At 39.6% G+C, this 17,259-nt stretch overlaps 1 protein-coding gene across 1 annotated transcript; it reads right to left on the bottom strand.

Annotated features, from left to right (window-relative positions):
* Positions 1 to 456: 456 nt before the first annotated feature.
* On the bottom strand, positions 457 to 17,197 carry ndufa10 (NADH:ubiquinone oxidoreductase subunit A10). Its single transcript, XM_003229258.4, has 10 exons — positions 17,040 to 17,197; positions 15,145 to 15,313; positions 12,069 to 12,284; positions 10,110 to 10,196; positions 7,492 to 7,613; positions 6,545 to 6,624; positions 6,331 to 6,385; positions 3,696 to 3,781; positions 2,066 to 2,174; positions 457 to 765 (listed from the first exon to the last, which is right to left on the bottom strand). The coding sequence occupies exons 1-10, from the start codon at positions 17,100 to 17,102 to the stop codon at positions 697 to 699; spliced, it is 1,056 nt and encodes a 351-aa protein (XP_003229306.1). The 5' UTR covers positions 17,103 to 17,197; the 3' UTR covers positions 457 to 696.
* Between the last annotated feature and the right edge of the window lie 62 nt (positions 17,198 to 17,259).

Below are 17,259 nucleotides of genomic sequence, written 5' to 3'. Positions count from 1 at the left end.
CATTGGTGGAGTTCAGAATGCTCTCTGATTGTGGGTTACCTACAAATCCCAGCAACTACAACTCCCAAATGACAAAATCCTCCCCAACCCCACCAGTATTCAAATTTGGGTGTATTGGGCATTTGTTTCAAATTTGGTCCAGTGAATGAAAATACATCCTGCATGATCAGATATTTACATTATGATTCATAACAGTAGCAAAATGACAGTGATGAATTAGCAACGAAAATAATGTTATGGTTTGGGGTCACCACAACATGAGGAACTGTATTAAGGGGTCGCGGCATTAGGAAGGTTAAGAACAACTGCTTTACATAAAGACCTACATAGAAAGAAAGCCTCTATATCCCCCTATAGTAGACTCTAAAGCAATATTTACAGGAAACCAAGTCTAGGTGCAATCTCTGTTCTCGTGATTCCTTTGCCAGAGGGAAAAATACTCACCAGAGAAGCCACTTGAGTAAAGGATTTTATTTCCTTCCAGCCCACAGTCAAGGGCTGGAATACAGAAAATTGGGATTTGGACAATGAGATCCCACCTTAATCAAGGAGCCAGGCTCTTCTGTCTTCGTAACAGAGCTCAGTTCTGGACGAGAGTGAATATGTTCCTCACTTCTCTACAGCAGTTGCATGAAGAGGAGCAGCATTGCCATTGCTCTGAAGTCATCTTCTGGATTAAGCTTGAAAAGAGGTGGCTTATTTCAGCCAGATCCACTTGTCTCCAACATCGGCATTATAGCCAGGGCCATACATGCGACCAGGGATCTACAGGGGACAGAAAACAGATCCAGTTGGGAGAGGGTCAATGCTCCCTCCTCTCTAGGCAGGTCCATACTTATTCGTTTTTGTTAGTTTAAGGGACATTTCTACACTGCCAGGAACTGCTACATACAGAATTGTTTGGAACAAAGGGCAAAGGGTTAAATCACACCGGGATAAAACCACTCTAAAGGTTGTAGGGTGAAAACTCCCCCCAATCGGGCTGCAGAGCTGAAAGACTGAATATTTAAAGATCAGGAAACTAGGAGGAATACTGTATATACTCGAGTATAAGCCTAGTTTTTCAGCCCTTTTTTTAAGACTGAAAAAGCCCCCTCGGCCTATACTCGGGTGAGGGTCCTGGTTGGCTTAGATTTGGTATCTGAAAAATATGTACCACGATAAAGGTTCAAAACATAGAACACAATATGTATATTAGAGCATCATATACATAATAATGTTAACAATAATACAAATAATAAAACAACTGATGATCAAATTCTATCAGCTGTAGTGGCGCACAGTCGTAACTTACAGAGTATAAAGATTTATAGACAGCAATCGTCCAGATTTAATTGCTACACAGAGCAGTTTTCAGTATAAAACATATATGAGACATATATCAACAAGACCCCAACTCAAGTTTGTTAGCGACACAGTATGCGTACATTCAGTCTCTTCAAAATGGCATGTAATATGCTGTAAAACTAAATATATCAGTGTACAAATCAATTGGCTCAAACCTGGCTTGGAGTCAAAACAAATCAAAGTCTCTGTAGTCTTGGAGCAGTTCTATAGGACTCCTCAGGATGTAAATGCAGTCAATTAGCTGTAGCTTCAGTTTGTAACATATGTTGCAGTCATTTACAGTTCCCAGCCAGGAAGCCCGGTCAAATAGATGTTATTTTAGAGTGGCTGGCTGTGAGCCGAAGTAAGCTGTTTATTATATATGGCTTATATTTGGGTCAGCTTATACTCAAGAATATATGGTACTGTTATTATTTTTCTCTATTATTATTGGTATTATTACATTTATTATTTTCTCTATTATTGTTGCTACTATTACATTTATTTTACTCTATTTTTTATTATTACATGTACAGAATCCCCTGCTCAGTAAGGAGAGCCCTAGAACAAGGCACTGTTAAGCCTTGAAAGAACCGAGTACTGTGCCCAAGGAAGATCTGACAGGATGCTACTTGCACAAGAGCTCTTCCAGTTCCCTTTCCCCAGGCCTGGTCCCAATGCTGCCGCTCCAGCCGGGCCCTCGGCCACATCAACCCCAAAGTGAGATCCGGGCCCTTACCGCCTTGAATTGGTAGTAGATCTTGTCCGCTTCGAGCCCCCCCATTGTGATTTCGGGGATGTAGGGAGGGAGCGCAGTGGGAGTCATCACATTGAACTTGTCCTGGACTCTTTATCAAGCAGAAAGAGGAAAAGAAATGTTACACCCAGAGATGATAATAATAATAAAAATAATAATAACAGTAATAATAATACTTCATTTCTAGGCCACCCTCTCTCCCCAAAGGGACTTAGGGGTGATTTACAGACACAAAACAAAAAAGCAAACATTCAGTGCCTCAAATGAGTACAAACACATCAAAATAATACACGATAATGCACAGTAACAGCACTAAACTTACAACAAAGAATCATAGAATTAAGCATTGAGATGAAAATAATCAAAAAACAATAAGACATAGTAAACTAAAACATGTATAAACCATTACAACATACAGTAGAGTCTCACTTATCCAACATTTGCTTAGCCAACGTTCTGGATTATCCAACACAGTTTGCCTCCCGCCCCGATCCACAGCTGTTTCTCTAGAAAGGATTGAACTTTTTATGGATTTAATTTTTGACAATGTTGCTACTATAAGTTAATTTTATGCAATTCTATCTTTCTTTGTAGTCAATTTGTTAGTAGCCAATATTTTTGTAGTCAATGTTTTCAATATATTGCACTGTTTTGGTGCTAAATTCATAAATACAGTAATTACTACATAACTTACTGTGTTTTGGACTGCTTTTTCTGTAGATTTGTTGTAAAACATGATTTTTTTGGTGCTTAATTTGTAAAACCGTAATTTGACATTTAATAGGGTTTTCTTTAATCCCTCTTTATTATCCAACATTTTCGCTTATCTAATGTTCTGCCGGCCCATTTATGTTGGACTAGCTGTGCCCGGCCACGCGTTGCTGTAGCGAAGTATGGTGGTATGGGAAATAAAGTATTGAGGAATTGGTGGTAGTTAAGGTAAAGTGTAAAAGTGTGGAGTCCAGGTAATCCAATTAAAGCAGATAATATAAGATTATAAATGGGTTATATAGCTGTGTGGAAGGGCCTTGAGTCTACACTGCCATCTAATCCAGTTAAAATCTGATGATCTGTATTTTATAGGCAGTGTGGAAGAGGCCTAAGTGAGGCCTAACTCTGCCTGTCCCTTGGGTGAGTGGGTTGCTAGGAGACCAAGTGGGCGGAGCTTAGCCTTCTAACTGGCAGCAATTGGATAAAAACAATTATTCCTCTCCCTCTAATTAGGACTTTATTTTTCTTTTCTTATTGTTGTATCAACCTAGAGGCATGGATGATGGGTTGTGTTGTCAATTTTCGAGGTTGTGGGGTGTTTTGTTGTTTTGGCGGTCGCCAGGATTCCATCACTCTTTTATATATATAGATAGGTGAGACTCTACTGTATAACCTAAAAGCAGTTAAGAATTCATTACATTAAAATGGCTTTAAAATGGCTAACACAGGTAAAAGGAAACGGAGCAGCAGAACCTCTGCGGTTCCTTTTGGAGGGGGTCTTGTGGAAAAGAGACCCTGCTGGGGCCCATGGGGTGGAGTGTGAGATTCTTGAGGTGGGGGGGGGGGGGAGATGGAAAGTCGGGAACACAAAGTGAGAAATGCAAAAAGAGCCTGTCCTTACAGGACCCTCAAGTGGTGAAGGGTCACGTCATCCTGCTCCAGCCAAGGGCCCTTGTCAAAGTTCAGGTACTCAATGTCTTCGAGGACCTACGAGGAAGGAAAGGTCAGTGAGAATTCCCAAAAGTGTCTGTGAGGAATGCGCGTGGACTTTTCCACAAAAGAGGCTTTCAGGCGTTCTGCTGCGTCAGAGCCATGAGAGCAAAGCAACAAAGAAAACTGCTTGGGCCCCTCGGTGGAGTGAGTTAGGGCTAAGTGGTCGCTCCCTTAAACCTGGACCTTGGTGCAGACCAGAAGAAGAATGAAACTCCACTAAGTCCAAGGTTTGGCAAGAGAATTGGAAAGAAAGGTGGCACGATGCAAGTCTTGTTCCAAAGACATTCATCTATAAACAAACCAACCTTCCTATGGGAAAGGTCTCATGGCATTCAAAAACAGCAGCGGTCTGTACATTCAAACAAGGACTATTCAACAATAATTGAAAGGTTATTGAGAATTCTTCCCTTTACTCTACAGAGCCCACGTACGGAACTCATTTTGTCCTCTTTCTACAAGAGGCCAAAAGAATGACTTGTTGTGCGAGTCGGCTTATTAACAAAAGATCCTCCCCATAGATCTATAGCAGAGTAACTTATTAGCAGCAGCATGACCCAGCACTAGTAGCCAAAAATGAAAAAAAGAACAAAAACACACAGGCCAGTGTTATCTCTTCCTTTGGAGGCTGTTCTTTGTAGCAAATTAATATGGTTGCACAATTGACAAAAACAAGGTTTCCATTAACACAAATAAAGTTATTTATACTTCCTTCTTTGCTTCCACGCTGGGCTTCTTTCTCAGGCAAATAAACAGCTTCGCTCTCACAGAGCCTCCTCTCACAACGAACTTACACAGGAGCTTCACACAATAGCTTTGCACACAGCAGCCTTCATACTGGAGCTTCACACAATAGCTTTGCACACAGCAGCCTTCCTACTGGAGCTTCACACAATAGCTTTGCACACAGCAGCCTTCATACTGGAGCTTCACACAATAGCTTTGCACACAGCAGCCTTCATACTGGAGCTTCACACAATAGCTTTGCACACAGCAGCCTTCCTACTGGAGCTTCACACAATAGCTTTGCACACAGCAGCCTTCCTACTGGAGCTTCACACAATAGCTTTGCACACAGCAGCCTTCCTACTGGAGCTTCACACAATAGCTTTGCACACAGCAGCCTTCCTACTGGAGCTTCACACAATAGCTTTGCACACAGCAGCCTTCCTACTGGAGCTTCACACAGCAGCTTTGCACACAGCAGCCTTCATACTGGAGCTTCACACAGTAGCTTTACACATGAGACCTTCAACCTGGGACATCTCTCACCAGGCCTATCTCACAGAGAGGCCTACCTCACACAGAGGCCTTCTCTCACTGTGACTAACACTGAGGTCTACCTCACACTGAGGCTGACTAACACACCTCAGGACGACACTAGCTTTGGCCCACTCACTCTAACCGGCTTCGGCCTACTCATTATCCTCAGGACAACACTAGCTTATTTAACCCTTTCAGTGCTCGACTCACATTTTTGTAATTAAAAATACTTAGTTAATTTTTAATATTTGTGACACGACTCACTCTCAGAGAAGCGTTTAAACCAGGGGCCCCCAAACTAAGGCCCGTGGGCCGGATGCGGCTCTCCAAGGTCATTTATCTGGCCCTCGCCCTGTTTTAGACAGACTCACCCTAAGTCTGAAATGACTCGAAGGCACACAACAACAATAATCCTAATAAGTAGACTATCTCATCAGCAAGAAGCAGGCCCACACTTCCCATTTAAATCCTGATAGGTTTATGTTGGTTAAAATTGTTCTTATTTTAAAATATTGTATTGTTCTTTCATTTTTTTTCATTACAAATAAGCCATATGCAGTATGCATAATAATAATAATAATAATAATAATAATAATAATAATAATAATACGAAAGATACAAAATCCAGCATATCTATCTTGTTTGCTGTGTCATACAATAAAATAATAATAATAATAATAATAATAATAATAATAATAATAATAATAATAAACTTTATTTCTAGACCATCCTCTCTCCCTAGAGGGACTCAAGGTGGTTAACATACATATAAATGGCAAACATTCAATGTCACAATTTCTTCATGAATATCAAAAGTATAAAATGGCAATAACATACACATTATAATAAAAATTCCACATTAGAAAAAACAATAAATTTAAACATGACAGTCAGTAAACACATTATTGCACAGAGCGTAGACTTCAGTGTTAGTCAGAGCATAGGAATTTATTCGTTTGGGGTTTTTTTTCAAATTATAGTCTGGACCCTCAACACTCTGAGTGACCATGGACCAGCCCTCTGCTTTAAAAGTTTTAATGATGGAGTGGGAGAATCCCAATTCATTGCTCCACCAAACCTCCTGGAAAAAGCATTTATGACAGGACCCAATCCATGTTCCCCATCCTTCTGTTCTCAAAAGCAGGTCACATTCAAGGCCTTCTGAGAGTTCAACATACAAAAGCCATCCGTCTCATTCATAAAGTGGAAGAAACCCTTCAGAGTCAAATACAGAAAGAAACACAAATAGCGACAAGTGGGTCAAACAAATCAGGAAAGTCTACCTTGTCCACCTGTTCAGCTTCACTTGCTGTATACTGCAGGACTTCGCTGGTCTGGCTAGAAAACAAAACAGTAACATGAAATAATGTTACTCCAGAAAACAGAAGGAAGTTCAATGCACCCAATGCAGCTATACTCAACACACACCCCAAGTTTAATGCTTACGGTGTAAAGCTGTTTATATATGGACTGTTTTGTGTGTTAACCACTACGAACCTGATTTCCGGCAGAAAGGATTTCTTATAGCCATCTTCAATGCTCTGAAGGTAAGCGGATGACACCTTTTTTTCATACGGCTTAAAATAAAACACAGAGTATTCATGCTGAAGATATTCAGTAAGGGAGCAATATTTACTTTTTAAAGCAGTCTTTTGTCCTTTCAGGCAAATCAGCAACCATACCACCCTCGACTTGCCTTAACTCCAAATTAACCTTTACTATATCCCTGTCAAGACAGCAAGAGCCTTCCTCTCTTAATAATAATAATAATAATAATAATAATAATAATAATAATAATAATAATAATAATAATAATAATAATTTAATTATAGACCACCCTGTCTCCTGGATGGGATATTATTACTACTGATATTATTACTGTTGCATAAACCTTTGTTTTAACTTCTGTTTTATCATCTTCTTGTGTTTTAAACTGTGTGTATTGTTTATGTATTTGCGTTGTTACTTTTGTAACATTGTGAGCCGCCCCGAGTCCCCACGGGGAGATGGTGGCGGGGTATAATAAAATATTATTATTATTATTATTATTATTATTATTATTATTATTATTATTTCCAATCATAAAAACAACATATACATTACATAGCAACCTAATAACACATTATCAAGCAAGGTAAAACAATACAATTATATAGCAATAAATAACACTTACACAACCTGATCAAGGGGACGGGAACCATAAACCCAATATATTAATCATTTTAGGCTAGATAAATCTTGTGCAATATATTCAGGCCCAGAGATCGGTGGTATTCCAATGCAATTACTCAAAAACCTGCTGACACCACCACGTCTTCAGTTCCTTACGAAAAATGGATAATGTAGGGGATTTCCTGATCTCTTTTGGCAGTGCATTCCAGAGCCATGCCACCCTTGACATCCCTTGTCAGCTACCATGCAGTGATTCCCAGAGCGGAGCTTACCTTGCCTCTCTCTTCGATCCTTTTCCGCACATCTGAGACGGGGACGTCAATATAAATGACCAGGTGAGGAGGCAAAACCGGATCAATGCTGATGCGCTTGATTTTGTTGTAGTGCTCTATGCCTAGAGAGAAAACCGCCCAACACAAGCGGATACTTTAGCCAGAGAAAGCAAAAGGAAAGGGACTAAATCCACACTAATGTGCCAGTATGGGCTGCCCGCCTTGGATGAGCACAGGTTGCCCCCCAAAAACCCACTTCCTCTCCTTCCCCAGTCTTTCTTCCTCATCCCTTCATCTGATAATCAAAGCTGCATAGCAAGAACAGACAGCAGGCTCAGCACGCCACTCTCAAGCACCAAAAAAGTCTTTGTTTCAATGTGTTGTCGAAGGATTTCACGGCCAGAATCACTGGGTTGCTGTGAGTTTTCCAGGCTGTGTGACCATGTTCCAGAAGCATTTGTTAGACTGAATTGGGACTAATTGAAGTTGAGGTCCATGCAAGGAGTGCAATTCTTCTGCATGAGGGCCTTTTAGTTCTACAGTCAGGAATAATGTGATCCTTCATTAGGCTTATATTGTTAGACTAGGTTAATAAGAATCTTGTGAAAGTATCATTGGTGATTGCCTAGATTTACAGGCATTAGGATACAGTTGTGTCTAAGAGATTGCTAGTTGTCCTACTTTAGTTCTAAGAGTTAGATAACAGCGATGCAAAATTCCTCTCACCCTGCTTGCAGAACAAATTCTGAAGCTTGGATGTCGGGACACGGCATGCTTGGGCTTGTAAAGATACTGCATTTATGCATAACTGATTGCTGCCAGCCATTATTATAATACATTTGCAGAAGTTCAAAAGTAAAGCGCTAAGGAGAAGTGAGTCTTTAATGCAGGAACATAAAGTGGGGGAAATGACAATATAAAATACAAATAATTTAAATCTGTATATTGCATATTGCTAATTTATTTAACTGTTTTTAACTGCTTATGTTTTATTCTTTTGTACTGTGTATTGGCATCGAATTCTGCCAGTTTTGTAAGCCGCCCTAAGTCCCTTCGGGTGAGAAGGGCGAGATAGAAATGATGAAAAAAAAATTAACTAAGTATTTTTAATTAGAAAAAATGTGAGTCAATCACTGAGTTAAATAAGCTAGTGTCACCCTGAGGCGAGTGAGTAGGCCGAAGCCTGTTAGAGTTAGTGGGCCAAAGCTAGTGTCATCCTGAGGATTGTGAAGTAGGCCCCTATGTGAGAAGGCTTGGTGTGAAAAGCTTTGGTGAGAGAAGCCCCAGGTTGAAGGCCTCATTTGTAAAGCTACTGTGTGAAGCTCCTGTGTAAGTTCGGTGTGAGAAGAGGCTCTGTGAAAGCGAAGCTGTTTATCTGCATGAGAAAGACGCCCAGCGTGGAAGCAAAGAAGGAAGTATAAAGAATTTTATTTGTGTTATGGAAGCCTTATTGTTGTAAATAGTGCAATCAAATTATTTTGCTATAAAGAAACGCCTCTAAAGGAAGAGATAACATAGGTCTGTGTGTTTTTGTCCTTTTTATCACTTTTGGCTACTGTCGCTGGGTCACGCTGTGCTAATAAGTTAGTCTGCTATACATTTATGGGGAGGGTCTTTTGTTAATAAACCCACTCGTCCAACAGCATTCTCTCCTGATGTTTTGCCCACATCTATGGCAGGCATCCTCAGAGGTGTGAGGTCCGTTGCAAACTAGGCGAGTGGGGTTTATATATCTGTGGATAGTCCAGGGTGGGAGAAAGAACTATTGTCTGTTTGAGGCAAGTGTGAATGTTGCAATTGATCACCTTGATTAGCATTGAATGACCTTGCAGCTTCAAACCCTGGCTGCTTCCTGCCAAGGGGAATCCTTTTTTTGGGAGGAGTTAGCTGGCTCTGATTATTTCATATCTGGAATTCCCCTGTTTTCACCATGGCCTCGCCACAAGCTACTTCCAGTGGGACAGTGAATTCTATGAACAGAAAGATGGAGTAGCCATGGGAAGCCCCCTCAGCCCGGTCATAGCAAATTTTTACATAGAACACTTTGAAAAACAAGCCCTGGAAACAAAAACAAAAAGCCCACTATGTGGTTCAGATTCGTGGATGATTTGTAACCATGGAGAGGAAGAACTCAACAACCTCCTGGCCCACTTCAACAGCATCCACCCAAACATTTAATTCACCATGGGGAAAGAAAATGAAGGAAAACTGCAATTTCTAAATGTCCTCTTCATGGCCAGATAGCCCGGAAAACTCACAGCAGCCTGGTGATTCTGGCCATGAAAGCCTTCAACAACAAATCTCTATTTCACTCAGGACGGACCCAGGGACTCCAGCTCTATCCCAACAATGCTCTAAACTCCCCTATTCCTCATTGCTGAAGCAGAAAGATGGAGCATGAATTGCTGGAATAAGAATCAGAGTAAAACTTTACACAGAAAGAACTGCCAGTAGCAATGGTTAGCTCTATTAAGAAATAATAAGAATACAAACACACTGGCAATATGTAAGGCACCTAAGACTGGGCCAGAATCCAATTGGTGATACAGAACATAAAGCCAAGCCATTGTTTCAGCTTTCCACCTGCACCACAGCCTTTCTGTCGGAAGATGACTTACATCTTTTGTGAATGTAGCCTTGGTTAAACATGGCTTCCAGAAACACGTAGTCACTGTAAGGAGAGCGTTCCAGGATGACGCCTTGCCCTGGAATCAACAAGGGATCACAGTCAGAAACTCTTCAACATGAATAAACCAGCACAGCTCCCCCATAAAAGAGTTTAGCTAGCTTTCATTTAGCCAGGCTTTAGAGTGTGCCCTTTCTTTATTTCTTCAAAAGCAGGGCTTAGAAACTAAGATTATAACCAAAAAGCACAAGAAGGGATTTTCTCCTGAATGTATTTATAGTTTTACTTGGATAAATTAAGGACACAACTGACACTCAAGAGATGGAAATAAGTGAATCCCTATCAGCTGAAGATTAGAGTATGAAAATGTAGGGCAGCGTTCCGTGCTAAGCCTAGTGATCTAGATAGAGCAAAGAAAGGCAGCAAAAGGCAGATCTTCTCATTTAAAGAGGTCATTATCAACACTTTTAGAGATTTATTTTCTCCTTTTCCTTCCAAGTCTTTGAGTCTAGAATTGTTCAGTTCTTTGTTAGTTTCATATTAAGGAATTCTGTGACCTAATATCACTTTTTCAGGGTAACAAAAGTAACCAGTTAGGCTGCAAATGAAATGCATGAAATCCCAGCTCCTGTGATTCTGACCCAAAAATTTGAGTCTACAGAGACCTGTCATTGTGGCTTTTGAGAGTGAGAGAGAGAGAGAAGGGTAAACACCATGAAGCTCTTCCTCACTATGGGCTACACTATAGAAGGAACTGATGGGACTTCCAGTCCAACAATTCCCCATTCCTGTTTTCAAGTAACTGGATTTCATTCCCTTTTGGCGTCTTTATCCTGTGGCTTCTCTGTTATTAATTAACTTTATTTCTACCCTGCCTTTTGCACCCCGAAGGGGACTCAAGGCAGCTTACAAAATTCGGCAAAAATTCAATGCCGCACAAAAAACACATCCATCAAGGTATAAAACAATCTAAACATATAAACAATTAAAACACGCATCAATAAAACAGATTAAAAACCATTATAAAATGCAGAGTTATGATCTCATACCTATCTGTATCTTATCCCTTGGGAGTTATGATACAGAAACATCTGGAAGGCTGCAGTTCTGTTTACTCAGGGCAGTGGGGTTTAAACTGAGATACAAAGCTTGTGAATAGGATGCCTGATGTTACAATGTCCTTTAACCTTTCCCCAACCTAAAAAGAGCCACAAGTGCTGATGGGCTACAATTCTCATTATCCTTAGTCTGCAGGGCAGATAATCAAAAGTGATGGGAGTTGGTATTCAATAACATCTGGGGACCCAAACTGGGTAAAAAGTAAAGAGCACCAACCACTGTATCAAAAAACTATAGTTGGTCCTCTGTATCCACTGATTCTCCATCCATGGATTCAACTGGATTCATAAGACTGATTTGGCCCTGGATGAAAATGAGTTTGACATTCCTGATGTAATGCATTCAATATATTCAAATTGTTAAGATTGGTTGGGTGCTGGTTTTTTATCATTTATCAGTGAAGCATATGACAATCTCTTCCAACTCTATGATTCTAATTATCACAAAACAGAAGCAACAAGTAGCATATTGAATACAAAAGCTACGTATTAGCTAATATTCCCCCTTCCTACATGGAGCTAAATCCAATGTTTTAAAAAAAACCACCAAATTTTGCATTAATGGAAAGTCAGAAATCAGACAATAAATGCTTATAACAACTTGGATAACATATTCATGCCTGTCACTTTTATTAATAGAAGAATACTAGAATACAAAACTGAATTAATCAAGGACACCAAACATATTTTGATCAATATAATTATATTGGTAAGACAGGTATATAAAAATAATGCTCATGATATTATTAAACAATGTATTTGTGAAATGGAAACCAATAATATTATGTGTCTGTTTCTCTAAACATGTATTTTCCCTAAACGAAATGAAATACCGGTAGCCAGGAGATGTTCCAGGGCATCTGCATACTGCAAGAGGCGGCAGCTATAGAGCCAGGATTGAAGCCGGTAGGAGTTGCCATCCGGATGCTTGGGATCGTTGTAAAATGTCTCCAGGCTGCAACTGCCACTGTATTTGGGATCCAGTATCTTTCCATCTCCGGTGACCTTGTCCAGATAATGAATATCTGCTTCAGGAAAATATCGCAGACCTGGAAGAGGTCAAATTTTGAAAGGGGAACATGGGGTGGTGAAGAGGACAAATTAAAATGCTCTTCTCTGTCTATAAGGTCTTCATAACATCAACTTATTAAAAATCAGTACTAACTTAGAGAAGTTCTCCCTCGATAACCCAGGCATCAAGAAGTTTCAAGACAATTGTTCAAATTGTTGGTTGCCACCATTACTGCAGTGAGCTGGGCCTTTCCGGCTGGACAGATGTATTTCAGACTCCTGATCTGCACTATTTTTTCAGTTATTATTATATAATGATAATAAAGCTATAGTAGGACTTTTTTCTATTTTAATGTTCATTATCTCCTCTATTTCTCTAAAAACCTTTTCCCAAAATTACTTACATATTCACATTGCCATCACATATGTATACAGTAGAGTCTCACTTATCCAACACTCGCTTATCCAACGTTCTGGATTATCCAACACATTTTTGTAGTCAATGTTTTCAATACATCGTGATATTTTGGTGATAAATTCATAAATACAGTAATTACTGCATAGCATTACTGAGTACTGAACTACATTTTCTGTCAAATTTGTTGTATAACATGATGTTTTGGTGCTTAATTTGTAAAATCATAACCTAATTTGATGTTTAATAGGCTTTTCCTTAATCCCTCCTTATTATCCAACATATTCGCTTATCCAACATTCTGCCAGCCCGTTTATGTTGGATAAGTGAGACTCTATTGTATATGCTCCTGATTCTTGGCATCCTCTCCAGCAAATTTTTGAATAGTTTTAATTTGCATTTGCTATTCTTATTGGTGTTAGATACAATTTCCATATAACTTATAAAACAAAACAAAAATGGGTTCCCAAGGGCTCAAAGGACAAGTATCCACTACTACAATGATACAAAGATATTGCCATTAAACATTGTATTGTGTACAATGGACAGATGAAATTGTTTAAGAATCAGCACACCAAAGCTGAATACAAAATAGATCACTTTGCTACATGCACTACTAAAGGGGTTATTTATTCCATCACATGTTCATCTTTATTAATCAGCCAGACTGGCAGGGAAGTCAAGCTTTTACAAGCACTTTGAAGATTTGAACCATAGCCCTGAGTTCAGATTTTAGAAGTTGTTACACATTAAGGGCACTGATTTCCAAAACTAAACTTTTACAACATGGATGTTTTTTGATTTTCACTCTCCAGACGAAATTCCTGAAAGGACTGAATAATAACTCATATGATTGCTTTTTATACATTTGGATGTATTCCTTTAAATGCGACTCATGAGCAACAGTTCTAACACTGCATTGTAAACACCTGCTTGAGGACGTATGCTATATGAACAATAGGTTTAGCCATTTGGATTCATATTCACAATGGAATAAAACTTACATCAGAGTATTACTGATAAGAAATATAATTTTTTAAAAGTATATGTATATGCATAATAATATCTGTATAATATATAGTATCTTATATTGAATTACACTGTTTATTATACTAATAAAACAACTTTCAAGCCACTATATGTTCCCTTTAGGTTCCACACTATCTATGAAAAACATTACAGATAATTGACTACATCCTTCAATTGTTGAATTAATTAATAAGAATCCAACCACCAGATGACTCGGGTCGAAACTGGTTGTGGATTGGGAACCATGTATCTTTCAGGAAGAAATAGGAAAAAGATAGAAATTTTATTTCTTGTGAATGTAACAACTATGTATCACTGTGAAAGTAACATGTTTGATTAGAAATTATAACAGATTAGGTGTAAACCACACTGATACATTGTACATAATATAATGTTCAATGAGACTTAATATCTTTGTATCATTGTAGTAGTGGATACTTATTCTTAGACTCCTGATCAGAACATGGCCAAATATTAACAGCGGAAAAAGCACAGCGCACTTCAGAACACAGAGCCAAGGCAGGGAATGAAGACCGATCTCCCTCACATAGGAAAAATTAGAGAGTGGAAGAGAATGGGGAGAAAGGGAAGAATACAAATAAATTATTATTATTATTATTATTATTTGAAACACAACAAGATGAGTCCACAGCAGACACTCTGCTGGCTTTTGTATTGCATCACACATCGGACACTTCCCAAGTATCTAGGTCTGTGTGATGTATTATTATTATTATTATTATTATTATTATTATTATTATTATTATATTAAGGGCTCAAAAGCTGTGAGAGGGATTCTATTCTTGATTTGTTGCCAACCATGCATTGGCCAAAAAAATCAGATGTGCTTCAAATTAGGTCCTAGTACAGTAGAGTCTCACTTATCCAAGCTAAATGGGCCGGCAGAAGCTTGGATAAGCGAATATCTTGGATAATAAGGAGGGATTAAGGAAAAGCCTATTAAACATCAAATTAGGTTATGATTTCACAAATTAAGCACCAAAACATCATGTTATACAACAAATTTGACAGAAAAAGTAGTTCAATACGCAGTAATGTTATGTTGTAATTACTGTATTTACAAATTTAGCACCAGAATATCACGATATATTGGAAACATTGACTACAAAAATGGCTTGGATAATCCAGAGGCTTGGATAAGCGAGGCTTGGATAAGTGAGACTCTACTGTACTTGATATTCAGCACAAAAAGGTGCGTGTATCTACACTGTAGAATTAATGCAGTTTGACACCGCTTTTGCTGTCATGGCTCACAGCTATAGAATCCTGGGAGTTGTAATTTGGTATGGCTCCAGCGCTCCATGAAGGCTACAAAGCTTGTAAAAACACAAGTCCCAAGACTCTAGAGCACTGAGCCATGGTAGTTCCAAGTGGTATCAAGCTGTATTAATCCTACAGTGTAGCTGAACCCTTGGACTCTAGAAGTTGTTTACCCATTTTCTCTGCTATTTGCTTTGCCAGTTGGCCCTTGCCAGAGCGCAGGTTGCCATCCACAGTGAAGACCTTGCTGTTTTCGTTGAATCTCGGAGTAGTCCTCTCACCCAGCATATATGCCAGCCAGCCATAGCGAATGCTCCTGCACGAACTCACGTGGAACTTGGCCTAGTAATTTTTTAAAAAGAATGCAATAGGTCAAACAAATGTCAGTTTAGGCTCAGCATTCTCTCTATAAGCATCATGTGAAACAACAAATTTCGGGTGAATGAGATTTTAATTAAAATGGAAATTAGAGAAGGAGAAAGGCTTGATGGGTTTAGTTTTTAAGAAAACTAAAGGGAGAAAGAACTCTTGTCTGCCTGAGGCAAGTGTGAATGTTGCCATTGGCCAGCTTGATTAGCACTGAATGGCCTTGCAGTTTCAAAGCCTGGCTGCTTCCTGCCTAAGAGAAACCTTTGTTGGAAGGTGTTAGCTGGCCCTGATTGTTTCATGCCTGGAATTCTCCTGTTTTTTTGAGTGTTGTTCTCTATTCACTGTCCTGATTTAATATTGGCTACCACTATTTTATTTTATTTTTTAAAAAACCTCTAGAACCAGGACAGTAAATAAAGAACAACACTTGGAAAACAGGGGAATTCCAGACAGGACACAATCAGGGCCAGCTAACCTCTCACAACAAAAGGATTCCCCCAGGCAGGAAGCAGCCAGGCTTTGAAGCTGCCAGGCCATTCAATCAAGGTGGCCAATTGCCTTGACTTGGTAAACCTTGGTTATCTTCAAGTCAAGGTTTACCAAAGAAAGAGACTAATTGGGACCTGGTAAAGGATTATCTAAAACAAATGAAATTGGACCCTATCTACTGAATTAGATACAATCTTTGAGACTATTGAGGACGAAGGGGACGTGTTGATTTACTAATTTTTTATGATATATATATATATGTATTAACAAAGATTTACACATATATATATATACAGATATAGTTTCCTTTTTTGACAGTGAACCAGTTAAAGTTAGATGGAAGTCAACAAACCTTTTTTTCTTCTTCTTCTTCTCTCTCCTTTTTATCTTACTTATTTCCTACTTCACTATAAACCAGTAATGTTCTCCCACTTTCGATATGCAAACTTTATTTTTTTCCATATTCTTAAATACAAAACTTTCAATAAAAATATTTGACAAAAAAAAAAGGTGGCCAATTGCAAAATTCAACAGTCGAAGAGACAAGAGTTCTTTCTTCCAGAACAGTAAATCAAGAACAACACTTGGAAAACAGGGGAATTCCAGACAGGACACAATCAGGGCCAGCTAACCTCTCGCAACAAAAGGATTCCCCCAGGCAGGATGCAGCCAGGCTTTGAAACTGCCAGGCCATTCAATGCTAAACAAGGTGGCCAATTGCAAAATTCAACACTCAAAGAGACAAGAGTTCTTTCTTCCAGGACAGTAAATAAAGAACAACACTTGGAAAACAGGGGAATTCCAGACAGGACACAATCAGGGCCAGCTAACCTCTAACCAGCTAACCAACAAAAGGATTCCCCCAGGCAGGAAGCAGCCAGGCTTTGAAACTGCCAGGCCATTCAATGCTAATCAAGGTGGCCAATTGCAAAATTCAACACTCAAAGAAACAAGAGTTCTTTCTTCCAGGACAGTAAAAAAAAAACAACACTTGGAAAACAGGGGAATTCCAGACAGGACACAATCAGGGCCAGCTAACCTCTAACCAGCTAACCAACAAAAGGATTCCCCCAGGCAGGATGCAGCCAGGCCTTGAAGCTGCCAGGCTATTCAATGCTAATCAAGCTTAAGCGGCTGAGGGGGAAAAGGAAGGGGCCTGAGGCCAGGAATGGTGGGAGTTGAAGTCCAAAACACCCTCCGCCCCGCTCACCGCTCTCAAGGCGCCGCAGCCCCGTCCCGCCGTCAAGAGCGGCCTTGCTCCGGCCAAGGCCATGTCTGAAGCCCTCCACAGAGGACAGAGAACAACCCGCGCCGCTTTTCTGCGTCACAAGCCAATCAAAGCCTTGACAAGACAGCGGAGGCGCGGAGCGATGACGTTGAAAAAAAAAACCCTTCCCTTCTATTGGTGGGAGACCTGAGTGACATGAGGA

The sequence above is a fragment of the Anolis carolinensis genome, unplaced genomic scaffold (assembly GCF_035594765.1).
Source record: "Anolis carolinensis isolate JA03-04 unplaced genomic scaffold, rAnoCar3.1.pri scaffold_8, whole genome shotgun sequence".
Lineage (NCBI taxonomy): Eukaryota > Metazoa > Chordata > Lepidosauria > Squamata > Dactyloidae > Anolis > Anolis carolinensis.
The sequence above is the reverse complement of the archived record's forward strand: the minus strand, read 5'-3'. Positions and strand labels throughout refer to the sequence as shown.

Bases quoted from the DNA above. Each gene is read 5' to 3' on its own strand.
- ndufa10 (XM_003229258.4), bottom strand. From the start codon at position 17,102: ATGGCCTTGGCCGGAGCAAGGCCGCTCTTGACGGCGGGACGGGGCTGC. The intron at 10,197-12,068 runs GTATTTCATTTC...TGTTGATTCCAG, and splicing joins GGAACATCTCCTGGCTACCG to GGCAAGGCGTCATCCTGGAA. The intron at 6,625-7,491 runs GTAAGCTCCGCT...TTTTATTTTAAG, and splicing joins GGATCGAAGAGAGAGGCAAG to CCGTATGAAAAAAAGGTGTC.